The sequence below is a fragment of the Spea bombifrons genome, chromosome 7 (assembly GCF_027358695.1).
Source record: "Spea bombifrons isolate aSpeBom1 chromosome 7, aSpeBom1.2.pri, whole genome shotgun sequence".
In the NCBI taxonomy this organism is placed as follows: Eukaryota; Metazoa; Chordata; class Amphibia; order Anura; family Pelobatidae; genus Spea; species Spea bombifrons.
This window is the reverse complement of record NC_071093.1, coordinates 15,085,206-15,106,080: the sequence shown is the minus strand read 5'-3', so window position 1 is coordinate 15,106,080 and position 20,875 is coordinate 15,085,206. Positions and strand designations below refer to the sequence as shown.

General features: G+C 37.3%; 1 protein-coding gene across 1 annotated transcript in view; it reads left to right on the top strand.

The window, feature by feature from the left end:
* Positions 1 to 20,042, top strand: part of PARD3B (par-3 family cell polarity regulator beta) — a 504,041-nt gene extending 483,999 nt beyond the window's left edge. The window contains exon 23 of the mRNA XM_053471715.1: positions 19,405 to 20,042. Within this exon, the coding sequence (XP_053327690.1) occupies positions 19,405 to 19,720 (316 nt within the window). The 3' untranslated portion in view covers positions 19,721 to 20,042. The remainder of the gene's footprint in view (positions 1 to 19,404) is intronic.
* The last annotated feature ends 833 nt before the right edge of the window (positions 20,043 to 20,875 follow it).

The window sequence follows — 20,875 nt, the reverse complement described above, 5'->3', positions numbered from 1 at the left end:
CTCTCAGCAGTATGGAGTAAGATTCTCTGGGGTCTGGCTTATTCTCCTGCCCCCCCCCCCCATTATACTGGGTATTTTTCCAATAGGTATCAAGTCAGATGTTGGAACTCATGATAAAGTAACAAGGGAGGTAATGCATATTGAGAGCGGTTTGTCAGTTCCAAGGTCTCTGTAAAGGATACAGCAGGCAGCTGAAAAAATAAAATATTCTCTTTAAATAGAGATATGTTTTCAGAACATGGCGATTGCTCTGGCTAATGATATGCAGCCGCATTGTCGTTTCTTACAGCACTCTGTTAGCGAAAGCTGAAATCATTCATATAAACCCTTGAGAGAAAAAAAAAGATGTGAAATGATAATTTATCCCATGGGCAACAATGGTTTCCCAAAGGAGATACAGCAGCTACATTACTTGTATCACTTATTTTCACAGCAATAAAAGATGATTCCTTTTTAAAAACATTTTATTTAACTTATCAGCAACAACTTCTGAAAAGAAGGACAGTTTAGTCTTAAAGTTAAACGGTCTCTTTTTACTAGCAGTGAAATGTCAATTGTTGTATTGCAATAATACGTGTAGTCTGGGTATAGGCAATCTAGGTGTATAAAGTGCCTAATTGCTTATTTTTATAAACACCAACACACTCCTACTTTGTTGTGCTGGTGCCAATGATCTGTAAATAACACTAAGTAGACTGTCCAGAGTCTTCTTTCTAAAGCTGCGTCTAGAAAGGTTAAAGGACATCTTAATGGACAACAGGGGGTCAACAGCTGTAATTAATGGCAGGAGCCATTGATAATTAGATTCCTTGTTTAGGAGATAAGTCACAATTTCTTTTCACATTCAAGATGAAATGCTTATGCTCTACATTCTAAAGTAGCTTTTAATGAAAGAAAAAAGAAAACCGAAATCACTTATTTCCTTATGATTGGTTTTCTGAAAATCATTAAAATTATTTTTTGTGTTCTCTACCCCCAAATAAATTATTATATAACTTAATCACCTGTCAAAACAAAGTACTTTCTAGTTTGATTTTGCCTTTTTGGAACCATTGTTAAAAAAAGAGATCTGCTTGGACAGTAGAATTCTTCTGGACAGTACATGTTTGTGGTTTTAAGTAACAATTGTGTTATAAAACCAATTAATATTTGCTCAACTATTCTCCCATTTATTTTAACGAGAATTCATAACATAATTATATTTTGAAAATAAGATATAAGTCATATGTAATTTTTAAGGATTATGAACGTGGTCCTTTACATAGTAAGTCATGTGTCATGATGGTCAACTTCTGCTCATCAGCTCCTCCATGAATTTTAGTGTGTTTTAGTGAACCAAGAGCTATGCATGGAAAATACATTATGGGTTATGTATAAAAGTTACTAATTTAAAAGACATTACCACAGCAACCTATGAAATGTCATCAGCCTGAGAATCCCATTGGTTTCTATGATCATAAGACCGTTTTTCAAACTTTAGTTGGAGTAACTTTGTAACACTGGAGTAACATAGGCCCCACTGAAAGCCAAAAGCCCTTGAACTGTAACTAGAAGTAATATTTCTTCAAGGAACATTTATGCTTAGATAGCTAGCTGAGTTCAAGTGAACTCTGCAGCTCCTTAGGTGTTTGTGATTCAATGTAAGCAATCTGTATGCAATCTGTGAACCAGCTCTGTTTATTAGATTCTTTGCACTCCTAAATCTGTGGATGCCGTGGATAAAGTTCATGAATATAACAAAAAGAGGTTTTCTCATCTCCCGTGAGCACAATTTATTAGAGCCTTGGTTTGCTAAGCCAAAAGCAGGTTCAAGGAGGCCTCCTATACAAATTCAGTAAAGTACTCCCATCTGTTTTAGTGGAGACATCTGCCCTACACAGAAAGTGCCTCATCGAATATAAAGATTTCCTCTTTTGGTCCCAGATGTAAAAAAAAAAACAAAAAAAACAAATAAAAAAAAAATAAGGTATCTGTCTACTACAGAAAACCCCACAACTGCAAAAAAGACAAACCAAATTCGATGAACTAACAACCCACATTACGACTTCCAGTCCAATTACTTAAGGGTATCGCAAACCTGGCAGCCATGGGTCAGTTATTTTAGTAAATGAGACACTTCTGTTGCTAGTTATTTTTCTAGTTATAGCCCACCAAGTTTATTTTAAGCACATTTTATGGTCCAGTTAGGCAGCCTCAAATGACACCCATTTGGATTCCTGTTGGCACATGGGATGCATAAATGTTGGTCCCTGTTTTGATCTTCCAAGATGAAACACTAGCATGTAAACCAATAAATAACAGAGGAGCCGGTAAAACCAAATATTGCACTGACACCCCCACCAAGTCCCTACAGACCTCCCAGTTTCAGTACTGACAAAAAAACTTTCCTCCAGACTAACCTGAAACATTATATTACATTATAGACCACGCCAGGAATGTGACCTTTTATGCTGATATGGTATCATGCGTGTGCTTTGAACATGTTTAGGGGGCATCTGAATGACTATATAATTCACAAATTACAGACCCATGAAACGTTGCCACAAAGCCACCGGCAGAATCGCTACCCTTTATCCAGTGCAGTATGACTGTGATGTCTTATTCTTTTGAATAATTACATACTTCATCAAACCAACTTGCAGACCCATGGCTTGCCTCTATTATATTTTGTTACAAATTTAACCCCTTAATGACAAAGCCTGTACATATACGGGCTCAAAATGCATTGTTTTCAATATGTTTAGGGATCGCCCATTGTCCTTAAGGGGTTAAAGATAAATTGTCACCTAAAACAGAGAACCCTTTAAGCAGATCTTTCATGTTGCTGCCCTCCCAGGGACTGGTCCAATTTTGGGCCACTTAATCTGTCACTATTCTTTACTTGCGATGCGGCAAACAGCAGTGCTTTCTGAGTACTGAAGATCTATTGTAATATCTTTACCAAGGCTGGCTCTTTTATTTGTACCTTTAGACAAGATTATATAGTCTGCACTGAACATGTTGTGGAAACAAGTCTCCCAAATGTATGTGACGCATTTGAACCGATCAGTTGAATGGTGATGACCCCTGGGGTAATATTTATCAGTCTCTTCTGCTTTGGACCAATTAACAGAGAACTGCCACCATTAAAAGCATATTAGAATCACTTCTCTGCTTGGTAGATCTGAGTGGAAATGGACGCAACTGGCATTGATTAGGAAAATGATACGATGTAACATTACAATCATTTTTTAGTGAGGTGTGTTTGGAAAGAATAAAACCAGTTCAAGGTTGCGGTGATCCGTGGTTTAATGATCAGCATTTTAAGCATTATTATGAATAATTATACATAAGTAGAATTTGACTGGGGAAATTGGAGAAATTCCAGAAGAATCAAGTTGCAAATAGAGACTGCACAGAACAGAAAGAAAGCAGTGGCTGGGACTGATTTAAGGGAATTGCCACTTCAACAGATGATTTATCTTACATGAAGCATGAAAAGTATATATGTGTGTGTGTGTATGTGTGTAAAATCAGTGAAGAATGGAATAGCTGTATAATGTACATGTGCTTTCCGTCTAAAGTATACATGAGGTAAATATTCCTTGTTTCTGAGCAGTCTGTGACAGTAGAATTAAAATTCATGAGAAACCGTTAACTAGACGCATGGTGTAAGCATTATGTGAGCCCCACCAATACTGCATGGGTGGCCACTGTTAGTTCTACCCGACGTGGAAACACGATTGTATGTAATGATACGTGTATCATACTGGAATGCTGGATCGACATTTCAAATAACATGTTGGTTAATGTGTGGTAGGCGCTGATCCTACTGTATATACCATGCCACGTAGCAGATTATCTGGGATGTCTTCTCCGGGTTGCATGAGTATGTGTCACGCTTTCGTAGCTTTGAAGCCCCAACCCAAAAAACAGATAAGAGACTGATGGTAATATTACGATTTATTGCAGACTAATTTAATGTCCCAGTGTTGAGAATGTATGTACATCAATGGCAAGTGGGTTAGAGGGGCACTAAATTTGGTGCACAATGTACTGATTTCAAGCTGGTATAGGGACATAATTGCTGTGACCAGTAATCATTTTCTCTCTGCTACTGGGCAAAGGGTTACGCTGCACATACATACACATACGTTGCTATTCAACGTTCAAATAATTATTGTGTTGATGAATCAATGCAATTGTATATTATGCATAACGTTACAGTTTAAGGAAAATAGCTCATCATCTTTGTCATACTTGCCAACATACTGTACCCTGGGACTGGATGTTGCAGATATCTATGTGTTTCCCTATCCATGATATGCCTTAAACCTACTGACAATGTACATTCACAAAGCTATCTATCTATCTATCTATCTATCTATCTATCTATCTATCTTGAGTACAAATATGTGGGTAAGTATATTTTATATTCAAAAAGTCATTTTAGGTCTTGCTCTATCTGCCTGTTAACCGTGCCTATATGTTTTATTTTGTATGTTTTGGTATAATATTCTATAAATGTTTTGGTTTCACTAGTTATGAATATTCTAACCACCAGATTTTGGCGCTGCTTCTCATAAATGACTAATTTAGTGTTCCACTGTGTTAAATAATAGCATATTGGCATATTTTAAGTAATATATTCCATACGTTCGTTTTTCAGCATATGCTTTTACTTGACAGCTATGAAGGATTAATATACAGACCGTATGTTTCTTTCTCTACGCACATTAAATTGTGGCTGCACTTAAAACGCTTAACAATGGGTAATACCTCGTGGCTAACCTTTTATGTGACTAACACACAAAACGCCTAACATTTTAATGTTTGCGTGTTAGTTAAGCGTTTTAAATAATGTTTTGGAAATGGGCATTTTGTAAGCAAAACATATGGAGAAACACAGACATGAACCGCAGACACAGACCCAGGAAGGATCCTTTGCAGTGATCACGTTTTTGCACAAAGAAGGTACGAGGTGGAGGATTAGGAAATGTCAAAGTGGATATATATCTCTAAATAAATGATCATTCCAGACTCCATAGCTCGGCACAGTGAGGAAAGTAAAAATATCTGTGGGATATGGAAACATAAACACATGATGTGGAGACCTTCATATATAATTTTTTTTTTTTACTTATATGTTATTTTTTTTCCCTGTGGTTGATTTTTCTCTGCGGTAGACGTGGCTCGCATGGATCCCTATCCCTCTACCCTTCTGGAACCTGCGGAAAAAGATTGGTCGGACAATACTTTTGAAATTTGTGGAATAAACTAATGGAGATTGGTCATCTAAATCAACTTCACAGGGAAACCCCAAGTGAGGAGTCAATGGTGTATTTAATATCGGTTTGGGGTGCTGAGCTAGTGAAGGACCGTGCCACCAAGGCACGGTCCTTCAAGCAAGGCCTCCAGAAACACAGTTCCACTAAAGACCTGGAACCCTGGGGCTGGATCTCTTAATATACTATTGAAATGTTGCTTTACAGTATTAAGTTGGGTAGCGCTATATAGTCCGAGATGAACCAATCTTCAGTTTATGTTTTAGACGTAAGTGAAATGTTTACAGTTAGGCACAAAGGGCTGTTAGCATTTATCCCAGACATATTCTAATTAGATATGTGATTTTCGTCATTGTGTGTAGGTACATTAAAATTACGCTAGCGCACAGATTCCTCATTGACTGTGTGAAGCCCTGTGTGTCAGAGGTACTTCCATTGTATTCATGCTATTGTATCGAAAGGTGATTTTATGGCAGCAACCAAGGTGACAGGTGTTTAACCACAATGCGGCGTTTGCACCTTGTGCTTCCATGAACAAAACAGACCGTGATTGGCTGGTGAAACAAAGGTGCGACAAACTGTGGGAAACCAATTTGCCCATTATCTCCACAAAATATTTTCCATAGAAATTTTACAGATTTTTTTTCCATAAATCTATTTATTTTATAGAAAATTCAATGAAAAAGAAGTATAAAAATCACAAAAATGGCACAACCTGTTGCAACTGTCAGAGGTAGATGTAAGAATTTCCAGTTGTAGTTAGGAGTCAGGAAGTGTGATCCAAATTTCTGTGACATCACGTCTGTGGATGGAATCCACACCGCGGAGGCACTACTGTTCACATCTATTGAAAATCCATTATTCTTTTACTGTAATGAAAACACAGTAGTGTTTATACGTGTTTCAACTTTTGTTTATATTTGCGTCCAAGATTTTGGCTTTTATTTAGACTTTTAGTGCCTTTACCATTTAGTTCATTGGTGGCAGCTGATTTATTTTGGCTTTATTTGTAAAGGGGAGGGAGGATCTGGACAGATTTTGTTTTAGCAACCTGGCTAGAGTTCATAGGGATATTGTTATTTTTAAAACACTTTATATTGTTTTCTAACAGGTTGCTTGCATTTTGATTTTTTTTTTATTCGACTAAGAAATCAAATAGAAATCATATCTTACTGTTAAAAAAAAAAACCCAAAACATTTTGCATAAGTGCTATTAATACCGTACAGAGCCCCGTGCATTAAACTGTTTTGGATTTTTCCTTTGCAACAAATAAAATTACCAGAACACAGTTATCCAATATGTAAAGAGAAGGGATGGATTTTTTTTTAAAAAAAAGATCTAAATTTGCACTTTACAACAGTAAATGCTCCACTGCGTGCTGTGCAACATGTGAATGGTTTTTAATGATAGTATTCCTGTACATTTACATGGATTGACCAATATGACTGACAGACTGGAATTTAAAAATCTATTTTCAAACCTACATTTATGGCAAAACAGACAGTTTAATGTTAAGACAATTATCTAAATATGAAAACACTCATTTATACAATAGGCAAAAAATACGGTTACTCGTAATAATAATTGCAGACAATACAGGTATTTACTACATTGTTTTCTATCCCAAAGTTAACGTTTTAACTACATGCCAGTTAAATCAGTCCTAAAAAGTGGTTGCATCACATGGACCCAAGGGCTGCTCTCAGATGTGGAAAAAATGGTGCCACCAATCATTACATTTAAACAACATGATTTGAACAAAAACAGTGAATGATTTTTTATTTAAAAGGGGGCATTTCATTAACAGTTCGTACAATTGGTTTCATATCCCACTGTAAAACAGTGCGGAATATATTGCTACTTTATAAAGTGGATCTAGTTAATTTTATAACGAGGAGATAACTTTTTTAGATCTCCGTCTGTACCAACGTTCCTTTTGAAGATCTCACAGCGTTTGCCCCACTAGCACACAGACTGCATGGGATTAATGGAGATTCCTTTTGTGTAATTTAAGATATTTTCCTTGCATTCTTAAGCATGTCCAGAATGTCTGTGTATGTTCCCTAAGGGAATAGGTGCGAACAGTTCCCTGTCTATCCGAGAGCTTCCCAGCTGTTTCTCTTCACTATGCACGGTGTAAGTGAGCCTTGGTTAATTGCTGTCAGAGATAACCAGGATCACATCAAGGTGATATTTCACACCAGTCTTGGTGAAGAGGATAGAAGGTGAAATTGACATGTTCTATCTGTCCAGCCTAGAACATCTACTAAGCTGTAGTGGTGTAATAAACATTCAGTTTTTATGATGCTCTCCATCACATACTGTAAACCAAGCATTCCTATTGACAGAACGAATTTCCCCGGTGGATCAAATCTCTTAGAAAAGGTTCAAAGACAGGGCTAATTCATCATTACTAAAAGTTTTCCAATGCAAGATAGACTGGAGCCTGGTGCTAAGGGTGGTTGTGATCAACACTCCGGTGGTATGAGAATGGGAATTTAGAGCAAGTTGTTCATAGCCGGGCTTTAGGAGTGACTGAACGTTTAGGGGATTGGCCGCATATGTGAAAAATGCGTGATTGTATGTCATAAAGAGATGCCCCATCTGTATGTCTTGTGTCAAACGCAGCTTTAGGGAGGAAAGCGATCCCAAGAAAAAAAAGGAGTAACCAATAAAGCGTTACTCAATCAGAGGAGAGTCGTACCAGACTCGGAAATCCTACCTGTTTTGGCAGTCATAACAGAGTCTGATTTCATAACAGCGGAACACACACTTTGAATGGTTAGGTTGGGTATCAAAGAAATTTATTTTCATTTTTTAAACAAATATCCATTTGACAGAATAAGTACATTATTGTGAGTAAAGTAGTGTTTGCAGCAGTATTGCAAACCAAATATTTCCAGTACTGGAACTCTGGATATTTCTAAATAGCCACAACCTTTCCAGTAATAATTTAATTATAAATAATTTTGCCTCACTCATATTTTTGAGGGAAAACTCATCAGGAGCCACAAAAGCAGGCACTTTTTCGGAGTTGTGATTATGTAACTAATCCTTCGGAGGAATTAATAAAATAACGCATCTGTTTAGGTTTATTTGCTTAACATACCAGAGAGTGCAAATCATGTTTTGTCTAAGTGGAACACCACACTTAAAGCATGTGTGTTATGCCCCAAAACCATACATTCAGTGGCGCATTCTTGTCTAGGCCTGGGGGTGTCAGTCAGCTTCCCGACTCGCCACTTAGGGCCCAAATACACTATAGAGAACTGTGCCTATATGGCACACTCTCCACAGTGACCTTACTCCACGTCTTCCATACATTCTGCCGTGATACGACATGCTCAGCATGGTAGATGGCAGCTATGGAGGTAAGTGGTAGGGGGCCAGGGACACTGCTATGGGACAGCGCCCAGACGAGATATATCTCTGCCTACATTTTATGGTTCAATACACTAAAGAAACCAATGGAATCAAATTTACATTTTTTAAATAAGCATTATGTATATTAGAAATTCACCTTATGCATATACATTCGGAGCACTTTCCATTTTAAATTAATTATCTCCAAGAAAACAACAACACACTATGTAGTTTTTATCAATTATTTTATCTGAAGGCCCCTTTCATGCTGTATGGCACAAAGCAAGGATCTAGGCGTCCCCCTACCATCGAAACATTGTATACATGTACAGCTTTACATCTACATAAATTAACATTAAAATAATGTATATAGTCTTCTTGGGTATATACATCAAGATGATGTAACAAATACTGTATGTTTCCTCAATTTTCTGGGTAGACCAACACCCTTATAAATAAATATGTTCGGTGTGATACCTTACCTTTCTAAAGCTGGAACAATGTTGCTTTATAACTTTTATTCCATATGTCCTTTCATATGTACTGAATATGTGTGTGTTTGGATGGAAACCATATCATGTAAAATAACAAAGCCCAGATGAATGGTATGTGGGTGGCAGAATTACACAATTTGACACAACTGCATCTTTGTCTAATTACCCACCCACAGAAGGAATGAAGCTGACGGAATATCAACAGTATAAATTAGTGGGATGGGCGCTGCACGGGAGGCGATAGGAGGACAATTATTCTTAAATAAACGGACACCCTGGGCCATTAAGTATTTTGCTGCAATCTTGCGTAGCTGCGTAGGCGTGGGAGCAGAAAGCTTATATTGTCAGCCGCTCAGAGACCCCCTCAATGTAAAATTATAGATTTCACAGCAAATGATAACTTGATAACTTAGGGGACTGGAAATATATGTGTTTATAGCTTGTCTTTGCAAAGATCATTTCAAATGAGGGATTAGTTTGAGACACTAAAGAAAACAAGTGTTGTGTTGTTGCAAGGTACGCCAAGCAAGGAAGTAAAAAATGGTTGTAATTTGGACTGGGAAACCGACAAGAATATTTGAAGAAATTAGGCAGAATAGTCTTCTATTAGTAGAGGTCAATGCAGTATGGGAGATCTATAGGGCATTAATACTTATTTTTCAAATGTAAATCAAGCAGTATTGCAAAAATAGGACATTATTGTTTCTTTAAAAGGTGAGCTAAAAAAAATAGGTCTATCCAGGACATAAAACCATGGTCAAGAACAGAGCTGGCAGAAAACGGGTGGAATAGGTAGCCACACAGTCCTTATCTGCCATCAAATTCTCCATTTCTAATGTTTTTAAATGTAAAGCATATCCTGCTAGACTCTTATCTACCATGCGTATATAATGGATGATTTTTACCGCTGCGCTTTGCAAATCAATGGGCACTTCAATCATAATTCCCATTGATTTAAAAGGCTGGAATGGCTATGTTAATTACAGCTCTTAAACAACTTTCTTAAGATTAATTAAATTTCAAGCCTTATAGTAATAATGCCTGCAATGGGAACCCTGCTGAAATAAGTAAACAATTGAAAAAGTGAATGTACTTGCATAAGTGCTTAAGGTTTTGGATACAAGGATTTTAAACACAGTTATCGGGTTTCTGTCCCATCTGTACGTCTGAACTCGCTTTCCGTACAGTGTGTTTAGAGTGATTGGGAGATGAAGCGCTGCATCGCCAGTGCAAATAAAGAAAACATCCTTGTATTTAGTTCACACCTCATCAAATCTCTACTAGTAGATAATGGCTATTTACCTACAGTGTAGTACTTGGTCATATTGGTCACTGGACCCTTATCAGTAGGATGTTATCACAATGCATGCATGAAACACTCATCTACTACAAGAACGAGGTTTAGGATAGTGGTCAAACTGCATAACCTGCTTGACTCAGGTGTGTTCACAGGTTTTTAGAATAGTTCAGCCAGTTTCTTGTTATAGTTGATGATAAAAGAGATTTGATTTACTCTAAATTAAGGGAAATATCTGGAAGCAAGTCAACTACTCAACTAAAACTGTACATTGACACATACTGTATGTACAACAAGGTGTCTTATCTAGGAACAGGAGGGACTCCACTTATCTCATGAACATTAACAATTGTCTGTATATACAGCGCTATGTGTTACAGTCCACAATCGGCCATATATATATAGGGCTTTCCTAATAACTACTAAAATGTAACACTTGCTCACTCAAAATCAGTGGAATTTACAATGTTAAAATATGTAGCGATCATGCAAATAAACTTGATCATTTAACATTTAACACCCTGCTGGCTGTCGTCTCGCTTCCTTTCTGTTGTCACATGGGATGTGAACAGTCTTTAGGCTCTGGTGTCTGAGAATCACACAATACTATTAAACATTGTTATGTATATTGGGTATAATTAGGAAACTTAGGGCCAGACTTTAGGATGAATTGCAAAAGGTCCCTCAAATAGTTGACCGATTCATGTAACCATGACAATGGGAGCAAAAGGGTTTTCTTTAAATTCTTCAGCTCATAGGTAGGAACATTACATATAGTATTGTGTGCAATATGAATAAAGTCTTGGCTGAGGAAGGGAGCCAAAGTAAATGCCAAACCCCTAGAAGGAATATGGAGTTTTCAGATATCCACACTTCTATCCCCATTATCATTCCTGCTTATGTCAGAGGCTGCTAATAATCTTCGCAAGTGGATGCCATCTCTTCGCGTTCCACACAATTCTAGTTAATGATTCCAGAAGACTCCTTTGTTTACAGAGAAACTCATACTTTCACTTCTTTGATCTTTATCCCCAAACAACACACTTACTTTTTGTAGTATGTGCATCAAAAAGGTGTCAGATCCTCTTATCACGGCTGCAGAGCGAATTTCTCCCTGATTTGCATACAAAGTAATCCAGACACAGTGAATATTGTTTTAACAATCTCTTTGCACGATCTGTATGATGTGTATACTATGTAAAAGCATAGCTGTTTTTATATTAAAGTGCAGTGGCTATCTGTGTAAATCTAAATGTATGCAAAGCTGCATTGGTCAATATAGATAATGCGTCCTGCATCCTTTATGAACAGGGCTATCCTAAGTGGCAAATATGAGATTTATAGTTTGATATTCTAACATAAATTTACCCCATATGGTTGATTAGCAAGGTATCACAGATCTGCAATCATTGAGATGCAAAGGACACTCTGATGCAATTATGCCCAGAAAACATTTGAAAATCATAGCAAAGAGGGATGTCAAGGGAGAGAGACACACGGGATATCTTGCATTTTTTAGACATATAGGCACATATCACTTTAATGGTCAAAAGACCCTTAATGGCGCCTGGGTCCTGAGCAGCAGTCCTCTTTGGTCTGTTTGAAAGCGTTGCTTCGTAACTATGAGGTTTACTCTCTCTAAAGTACCGCTTTGGCTAAGATCAAGTGAGTAGCTGTGAGAGAGGGAAAGCTTGGTCCTCTGGGTGTGACTTTAGAGCCCCCTAAAGCACCAGGCTCTCTTCACGTGTGTATGTGGTGTGTAAGGGTGCATTCATTTACTTGGAAGTCTAAGAGCACTTGAATTACCTGGCCTTTTTCCACTTAAATATGACTTGGCCTTATGGCTGGTGGTGGGGAAAAAGAAGATTTATAACAGCAGCCATGGGCTGGGGCCAGAAGCAGCACCTTAACACATCTCCTCTTCTGAGGAGACCCTAGAAGATCTGGCTCTCCCTTGACTTTGTTCAGAGAGGGAAGGAAGGGGGCTGCATATCCCCTTAGGGTGAAAGGAGTCCCAGAAGTAAAAAAATCCCTGAAGCACCACTGGCTCAGCATTGATGCTACCAATGAGCCTGTCAGTGGACATGGCTTGGTCAGGGGAAACCTAGCAGCCGCTAATGTATGTGTAGTAGCCCATCCACTGCTGTAAGTTACTGTTCATCAGTGCGCTTCCATCAGCTCCCAAATCCAACTGCAGCTCCTCCTGGCCCTTCCTTCCCTGAATCCAAGGTTTCAAGCAAGTCAGTGCCATGCTCTCTTGCCTTCACATCATCGCAGCAGCTGATACCTTCTGCCCTTATGTCGCTGCTTGCAGTAGGCGATGGCCAAAAGCACAGCAGTGTTTGTGAAGCATCAGTGGGTGGGGTTAGTATTTAGATAGAAGGGCAACTGAATGTTTTGCTTATGTACCCCAAAAACCTTACACTGTCTAATTAATCCCAATATAAATACAGGTGTATCTTTCTCATACAAATGCACTGATCCTTTTAGCAGCAGACCTCTAACATTCTATACAAGTGTCAGGGAGTATCTGTTTTAAGGTATATGGCATTTCACCTACAGTTATTTTAATGCTTAAGGGAACAAAGAATGTGAGCTGACCTTGCATTGCATTAGGACATTTACACTAAATAAGTGTGATATTGCCATGGATGTGAAGAATCGTAAATCTACTTTATTATTGCTATTTATTGATTTATATAGACCATCGTATTTTGCGGTGCTGTACAACTGGTAAACAGAACACATTTGGATTTATGAAAACAAAAAGTTAGGAGAGCAGCAATCTAGAAGATATTTTGGGTATATTACAAAAGTATCAATGGAAAATACATTAAAATAACAGTTTATGCTGATAGTCATAGGGTGATCACAAATGGTCAGGGGTAAAGCCCATGTCCTTCATTTATTTACAGTCTAGCCACACAAAAGATACCTTATTTTCATGTAGGATACAGCACATATATGCCAGCACATTTGTCTGGATATTATTATGTGTAAAATGTGTAGAGAGGTCATAGGCTGCTAATTATAATCAGTACAACAAACCTGGCAAAGGGTGTTCAGTTTTAATTGGCAACATTAAACCTCATACTAAACTGAAAGAGTTGTACATGGTGTTATACTGATCTCCCAAGCATCCAACACATGTAGTAATTATTCCCACATATTTACATGTCACATATCAAATGACCACAGTTACTATTTTGATTACTACTTACATACATTGTCTCGAATTTCTTTCAGTCTCTGTAATTGGCGAATTTACTTTTTTCTGTACTTCTATACCGGAAGCAAATTATTTCATCATTAAGTCTCAATACTAAACTTCGTCTTACCATAGAACAGTCATAAAACTGACCATTAGTCTTGCCATATTCATATTTTGTATCTTAAGATTTTTTTTTTTTTTTTTACCTGGAACAATCAGTATAGCATATTTTTTCTTTCCAACACAGTAGCGTTTGTTGCTATTGTGTTGTCTTCTCATTCATTCATATCCTGTTGCTGAATCACACCAGGGCTTTATAATCCGAGATAAGGAAGACATTAACCACTACAAGAACTGATGAAGGTCTGCATAGAAAAATAAACAACTATTCTACTAAAAAAAAGGAAAAACAACATAGCTGTGTCGTTTATAGAGGAGGGCTACCCAATTAATGATGATATAAATATTATGTGATGTAACAAACCAAATCCATTGTTACTCTATCGGATTCCCCTCTGTAGCCCACACGGTATCTTAGAAATTAAACCTTTTCCTGCAGTATGGGAATGCATCGGGGTGATATATACAGATACTTGCTCTTGTATCCTGACTTCTTGCCAAGAGGCCTCTGCTGCATCATTGACATCTGTGTGCCATGTTGCTGAAGTCATATACATACATACATACATATATATACACACATATATATATACACACACACACACACCTTAATTGGGCTTTAGAATAATATAATGGTAAAGCAGATTTCTCGAATCTTCCATTATATATATATAAAAAAAAAAAAAAAAAAAAAAAAAAAAAAAAAAAACTTACCTTACTTGTGTACTACAGGAGCAGCAATCTTGACTTCCAGTTTGCAGTATTTTAGTGATTATTTTTCTCTTAATTATTATTTTTTTCAGTTTCCTTTGATACAAGTTGAAAACAAAAAGCGTAAACCACAGATAGTTCCACTTTAAGACATTTCCACATTAAGTATCCACCTAGCCCTCTCTCTTCTTCACCAGGCTAGTGTGGAAATACATTGTAAAGTAAAAGTTTCAATTGAAAAGAGCTTAACAATTTTAGAACAAATTAACAATGTACTTTATATAGTTTTGAGTAATGTAAACATTTTGTTATAGTATAATGGTTTTGCTTTAATTGCGAATTGAGCAAAAATATTGCAATTCCAAATGCCGCTGTCAAAAACGTAATTAAGATATTCAACACCATTATATAATTCGGTATGCACATTTGCCGGCTCCCTAATGTTACAACAATGTGTTAACTACAAACAAAATGACAAAAATATCCCCCGGAACCTTAAAAAAAAGCTTACAAGTATTCCCACCTAACTAAAGACATGTTTCAATGACACATGAGTACCGGCCTGGCTAAACTCTACACAAATACAATTCCCCAAAGGAGGCCTTCAGCTAATCCAGCTCTCTCGCTCAGCATGTGTCCCTGCGTTAGAGGAGCCGATAGGATTTTGTTGGCTTACTTTATCTCATAATGAGTTTCACATTGTTGATCCAAAAGCAGGAAAAGTAAAAAGTGAATGCTTGTTGGCTGGCTCTGTACAGTATCGAGTGTGTTTGACATGGGTAGACATCTGTCTGATTATAAGAGGTACAAGTATAACAAGTGTAACTATCTTGTCAGCCCAGTGTTTGAAGGGACGCACCAGCCATCGTTTGGAACATTTACTACCTAGCTATACACAATGTATCTCTTGTAGAAACTCGTTTTAAGGTGGTTAACAGAGATTTTTATTCCTTCGAGGCTTGCTAATATGTATCCTCGCATTTCAGATCTTTGCTGGCATTGTGGTACTTCTACAGAGATTTACCTTACCTATTTGGTGGAGTTGCACCAAGGATAAAAAAAACTATGGAATAAGGTTTATGAGTTACTACAAAAAGCAGATGTAGCTCTAATATATATATATATATATATATATATATATATATATATATATATATATATATATATATATATATATATATATATATATATATATAATACTCCCATTGCATTATACACTAGTTGGAATAGAGCGATTTAACAGTATCTGTAGATGTGAGTAAATATCCACTAATCATCATTGCAGGTTGCTACCTTTCTTCCTATTGATTTGAAACTGCTTGTAGTAAAGTAATATATCAATACGGTTTTAAAACATACAACACTAAAGGAAAAATAAAAAATATTATTGTGGAGCAACCAACATAACATTTATCGTATCATTGTGGCAACATGGAAGGTTCCTGGTGATCAAACCATTGCCTATGTATGAAAAAATTACTTTTTACACATACCTCCTCCTGATGTCATCTCACAGATGTAACCATGCTACTGCTATATGTTAGTGTATAACCTACCAACATATAAACCACTTGGTCTCTGTAAATATAAGAAAAAACAATGTAAACAAATATTCTGATAGTAAACCAACAGGGAAGAAGAAAACACTATTGAAGACATGTCAGCATGTAATGGTCGGGCCACAGACCTGATAGTAAATGTATATGAGTTGAGCTCTAAAGTAAGGTATGTTACTAGTTAAAATGCATATTTTGTAAAGAAATGGGTGGTAAAGGTTGGAAAATAAACCGTGGCTCCTTTTTGGCCGTTTAGTTTTTTTCCACATTTGCTTAATAGAGCAAAATGTAACCACAAGGCACCGTAATCATTAATTTACCGGAGTAGCACACATTTTCAGTAAAGAAAAGAAAACGAAAAAAAGTCTCCAGTCGGATTTTCAGTTAATTGTATGCTAACAAAAAAAGGCAGTATCCCTGGGTTATTTTCAGTCTATTTCTCTCAGCTTCAATAGCAATAAAACATAGAGAAATTACTTCCACAGGAGTGATGAGTGGATTGACCGTATAAAGAGTAGGTGTGAGAATAAAGATACCAGTTGTCTCAGTACATGTGTCATTTGGAAGCCATTTTTTTTTCTCTCTGAAGGTAGGGTTTGTCTCTTCCTTCAACACATAGTCTGGTCCGTCTCATTAAGGACTAGGAGCGCCTGTCTTATATAACCCTCTGTTTTCCACTCCACAGGTCCCAGGGGGTCCGTTAGCGTCACAGACACACATAGGCTGCTCTCTCCATCCAGTACCTTGCACAGGAAACTCTTTGCACTTAATGATTTCAATGGGTCATTTATTAAGCCATTTTAACCTAGAAAATGTACGTCTCTTGACTATCTTTTTACATTTTTTTTAAATAAACATATCATGAGCATACGTCTTCTATAATGGCGGACAAATTTAAAAGGATCCTGTGGCCGGGTATTCTAATAATAATTCAATTACGTGTGTGTTCTTTATAGAATTAGATTACCAGTAAGCTGGTGGCCGGCAGACATATGCATTGTGAGTTATATACACACGAAGCGGAGGAAAGAACCGCACTGAGTAAGGCTGAGAAGATAAGAATGTCAAACACAGTCATGAATGCATTTATGTTTACTTGAATTGACAGATATGTGAAACGGTCTCATACCGACTGTGTTTATACGTAGATATCCCAGGCCAGGTGGATCTCTTATGTTTAAGGGAGTTGGTAATGTAGTATAATGTAGCATACAGGAATACCGAGTATGTTTGTACTTTGCCATCTGTCGGTGTTTGTGGATCACATTGATCTCTTTAAGGAATGTCTCCATTGGTTTTAACGCTTGCAATTAACTAGGCTTTACTTTGACAACCAATGTGGCGTCTCTTATCATTTTGCAAGAGAGAGGTGATAATTTCACTTGATTTACAGACCATCGCTCAACGTCAGAGGAGTTGTACAAATTGTGATTCTGACCGAAACTTAAAAGTTAAAAAAACAGATTTATCACCATAGAAACCAAAGAAAGGCCCCATTCAGAAGCGCCATTTGATTTGTTGCCATGGTGTTAACACTACATTTGAAATATTACTCCAGAATCACTTTCAATATACACCCCCATCGATATTAGAATCTACCCAGCCTTATATTTTGAATAGGCGTAGAGGGTAGGTGCCACTATTTATTGAAGCCCCTGTGCTAGCGTTCGTTATTACTCTGAACAGTTTCCCTATCTCCCAGTTGCCAGCGATAAAACGTCAGCTCTTCTACACACTTCCTGTTTGCCCAGGAGAAAAATGTAACAATATTTAACCTAGAATCCCAAATGACAGAATAAACCCCCAGCCTGTCAGAATATCATATATACATTTATTGCATTGTTAGTCAAACTGAAGTAAGCACGGCCCAGACTGCTTATTAACTTGCTGTGTGTAAGGTGACAGGAAATCCCTTTTACGTTCATTGACGGGTAAAACCACTTATACCTGAATGCTAGAGGGCGATGCTTTCCCACCACCTCCGACAGCGCTCAGACAGTAAACATACATACGGAACAGAGTCCGATAGATTCATGGCTTCCTGTCATATACAGGCCATTTCGTTTTCTCTGCGACATCAAGCAGACAATAAACCGAAATAAAATTAATAACACTGTGTGCGAGGTGATCTTATTCAGAGACATCTAGGAAGGGAGGCTGGCGCTGAATATTTTTATTGGAATTTTTTTATTATCGTTTTCCGGACAGAGCTGCTTTTAAATTTCCTTCTCATGGATCTCCTTTATAAGGCCTTTTTTTTTTTTTTTTTTTTTAATACCACATACGTTACATGTTAATGGAGTATTTAACACCTGGTTCTGACATACTTCAGTGCGAAGGCGTGTAGTAAATGGCCCGTAGTTTATGTTCCAACAACGTCGTTTTATTGGGATTATACGGCTGCTCCTTTGAGACATCCCCATGTTTTCTGCCATTCAATTGTACTTGTTGTGACTGTTGTCTACTACTTGTCTGGCAATTAAGATGCGCAGTAGCCTCTAAGGAAGTGGAACACAGTAATTGTAATTATTCAGCCCACACATACGGTTTTTTTTATTCTATTTTGTGATCTTTCGGATCTTTTTGTAGAAGAATGTATCTCAACTGGAGTCAAAACCTTAAGAAAACCCCCAAGTGTCATTTTTAAACATTCTGAATCTATGAATTCATATATCCTTTATAGGTCCAGTACATGGATGCATCCAAGGCTATTTTCGTTACCTTTACATCCTTCGCATTAGCTGATTTAAAGAAGAGATTGCAATTTTGCTATAGCACGAGACCTCGAGATCAATCAGCTAGAGATGTATGGAGTAAAATGTGATGTTTACTACTTAAACTAAATTTCTCCCGAAATCTGATCACAGCATTTTGCATATATATTAAAATCCCACTCTATGTATGTTCCATGGTAGCAGGCATCTTAATTTCCTATTTTCAGGATCTGAAATCCCCCAACCGTTATGTCTGATGGAAGCTGGCGGGTAATTGCTGCCATTGCTAATGTTTGGAAATATAAGGGAGGAAGAATTGAGGAAGGAAAATAAATTAATATGCTGGCTCTGCCACCTTTAGCCACTAAACTTTCTGCCTCTCATATATATAGTTAAACTGCTCTCTGGAATAGACATTGTGCTCTTATTTACAGAGGTATAAGTAGCTGTTTCTACTAAATAGTTTTTTTTTTAAAATATACTTTATTACAAAGTGCATTACAAGTGCTCTCGCTCTTGCTATGGATACATTATTATGTGTGTAATTGAATATTTTTCTGTCCACTTACATTCAAGAGTAAAATGGATATTTGTTATATTGAGGTTTTTTTTCCCTATGGTGCTCTCCTGATTCCAATTCTGAGATGGTAACATTTTTTCCTGTCATTTGCAGACGAGGACCTTTGGAACCTGTTGAGTACATGTCTGGACCCCGCACAGTTTATAAAGAGAGAGAACCTCCATTATACTATGATGTTGCTCACACCTCTAAAGGTTTATACCCACTGGTAAACAGAGAAGACAACAATCAATTTCCTCCGTATCAACTGCCACCAACCAAGGGTCCCATCAGACAAGATGTTCCGCCTTTCCCACCTCATGGGCAGAGTTTACCAGACTACGGCCACAAAGGAAGGTCTGCACCAGACAGATACCAGTATCGACCTCAAGATCCAAGACAGAAGAGCCCAATGACTGCAGCTGTATAGCCGAATCTGACTGCCAGTCAGTACAATACATAAAGGCTGAAGAATAACTACTGCATAGCTTGGTTTATTAACAACATATGCCAAAACAGTTTGACGGAGCCTTATGAAAAGGTGTTACCACAGTCTTCGTGAAAGCAATAATTATTCAAAGTCCTTTATGACTGTCTGCAAAAATCCTTTAATTGATAACAGTCTAACTGCATATGTATTAGTATTTGTAATCATTCCCATAGGTGAAAGGAACATGGTGGCAGTTTTATAATCTATGGCTAACGTTTCTAACCTTTGAATCTCTGGCTGTAGTTGGACACCGCGTTCCATTATCACTGACCCAATGAGTCTTCTATGAACTTTACTTTTAAAAACAGTCCAACGACAGCCACACTTTTTATATATTTAAGAGTCTCCTCAAGGGTAAAACAAGGTATATCCATTTAACATTAAACCACTTTGTGTCACAAGCGCACCTCTGGCCACTTTGATGGCTACTTTGACCATCAGTAAATAGTGAGATAAACCACATGCCATAAATAATAGTATACACATTGGAGGAGCTCCAATAATTCAAATTTCACCACGATTTCACTTTTAACTTATCCCACAATGAAAAGCACATTTTATTCTCTTTTTGTAGCCACAATTTATAGTAATTGTGCCTGCGCAAGACTGTAATAAAAGCTGGCCTGTAGGTTTTTGGATTAGATGTCAATGTAACTGAAAATTTAGGACAAGAGTAATAACTAACCTCAGTTCCACGTGTTCTTGTTTTAAAACTGGACCAGTCTGACTGTGTAAAATCCCATTTTAAGAGAGTGAAGGTACATAGGTGAGTAATCCCCCGATGTTTTATATTCTTTCGTAAAGAATTCAGCCTATATATGAACAGCATGTAAACATCACACATGGTGCGATTTGCAGTTAAAACTACTCAAAGCATATTAAAAAGTTTCAGGCGAACAGATCTCCTTTAACTCCCACAAATTGTTGACGGCACTTAAAGACAAATTAGAGATAAAATACATATTTTATTTTCCAGCTGAAAGACATCCAAAAAAAATCCCATTTGCCATTTTTTCCCTGAACAGTGTGGGGGGAAACAAAATGTCTTAACAATAATTGCCTTGAGCAGTTCCTGAGCATTGTAAGACTCAACAG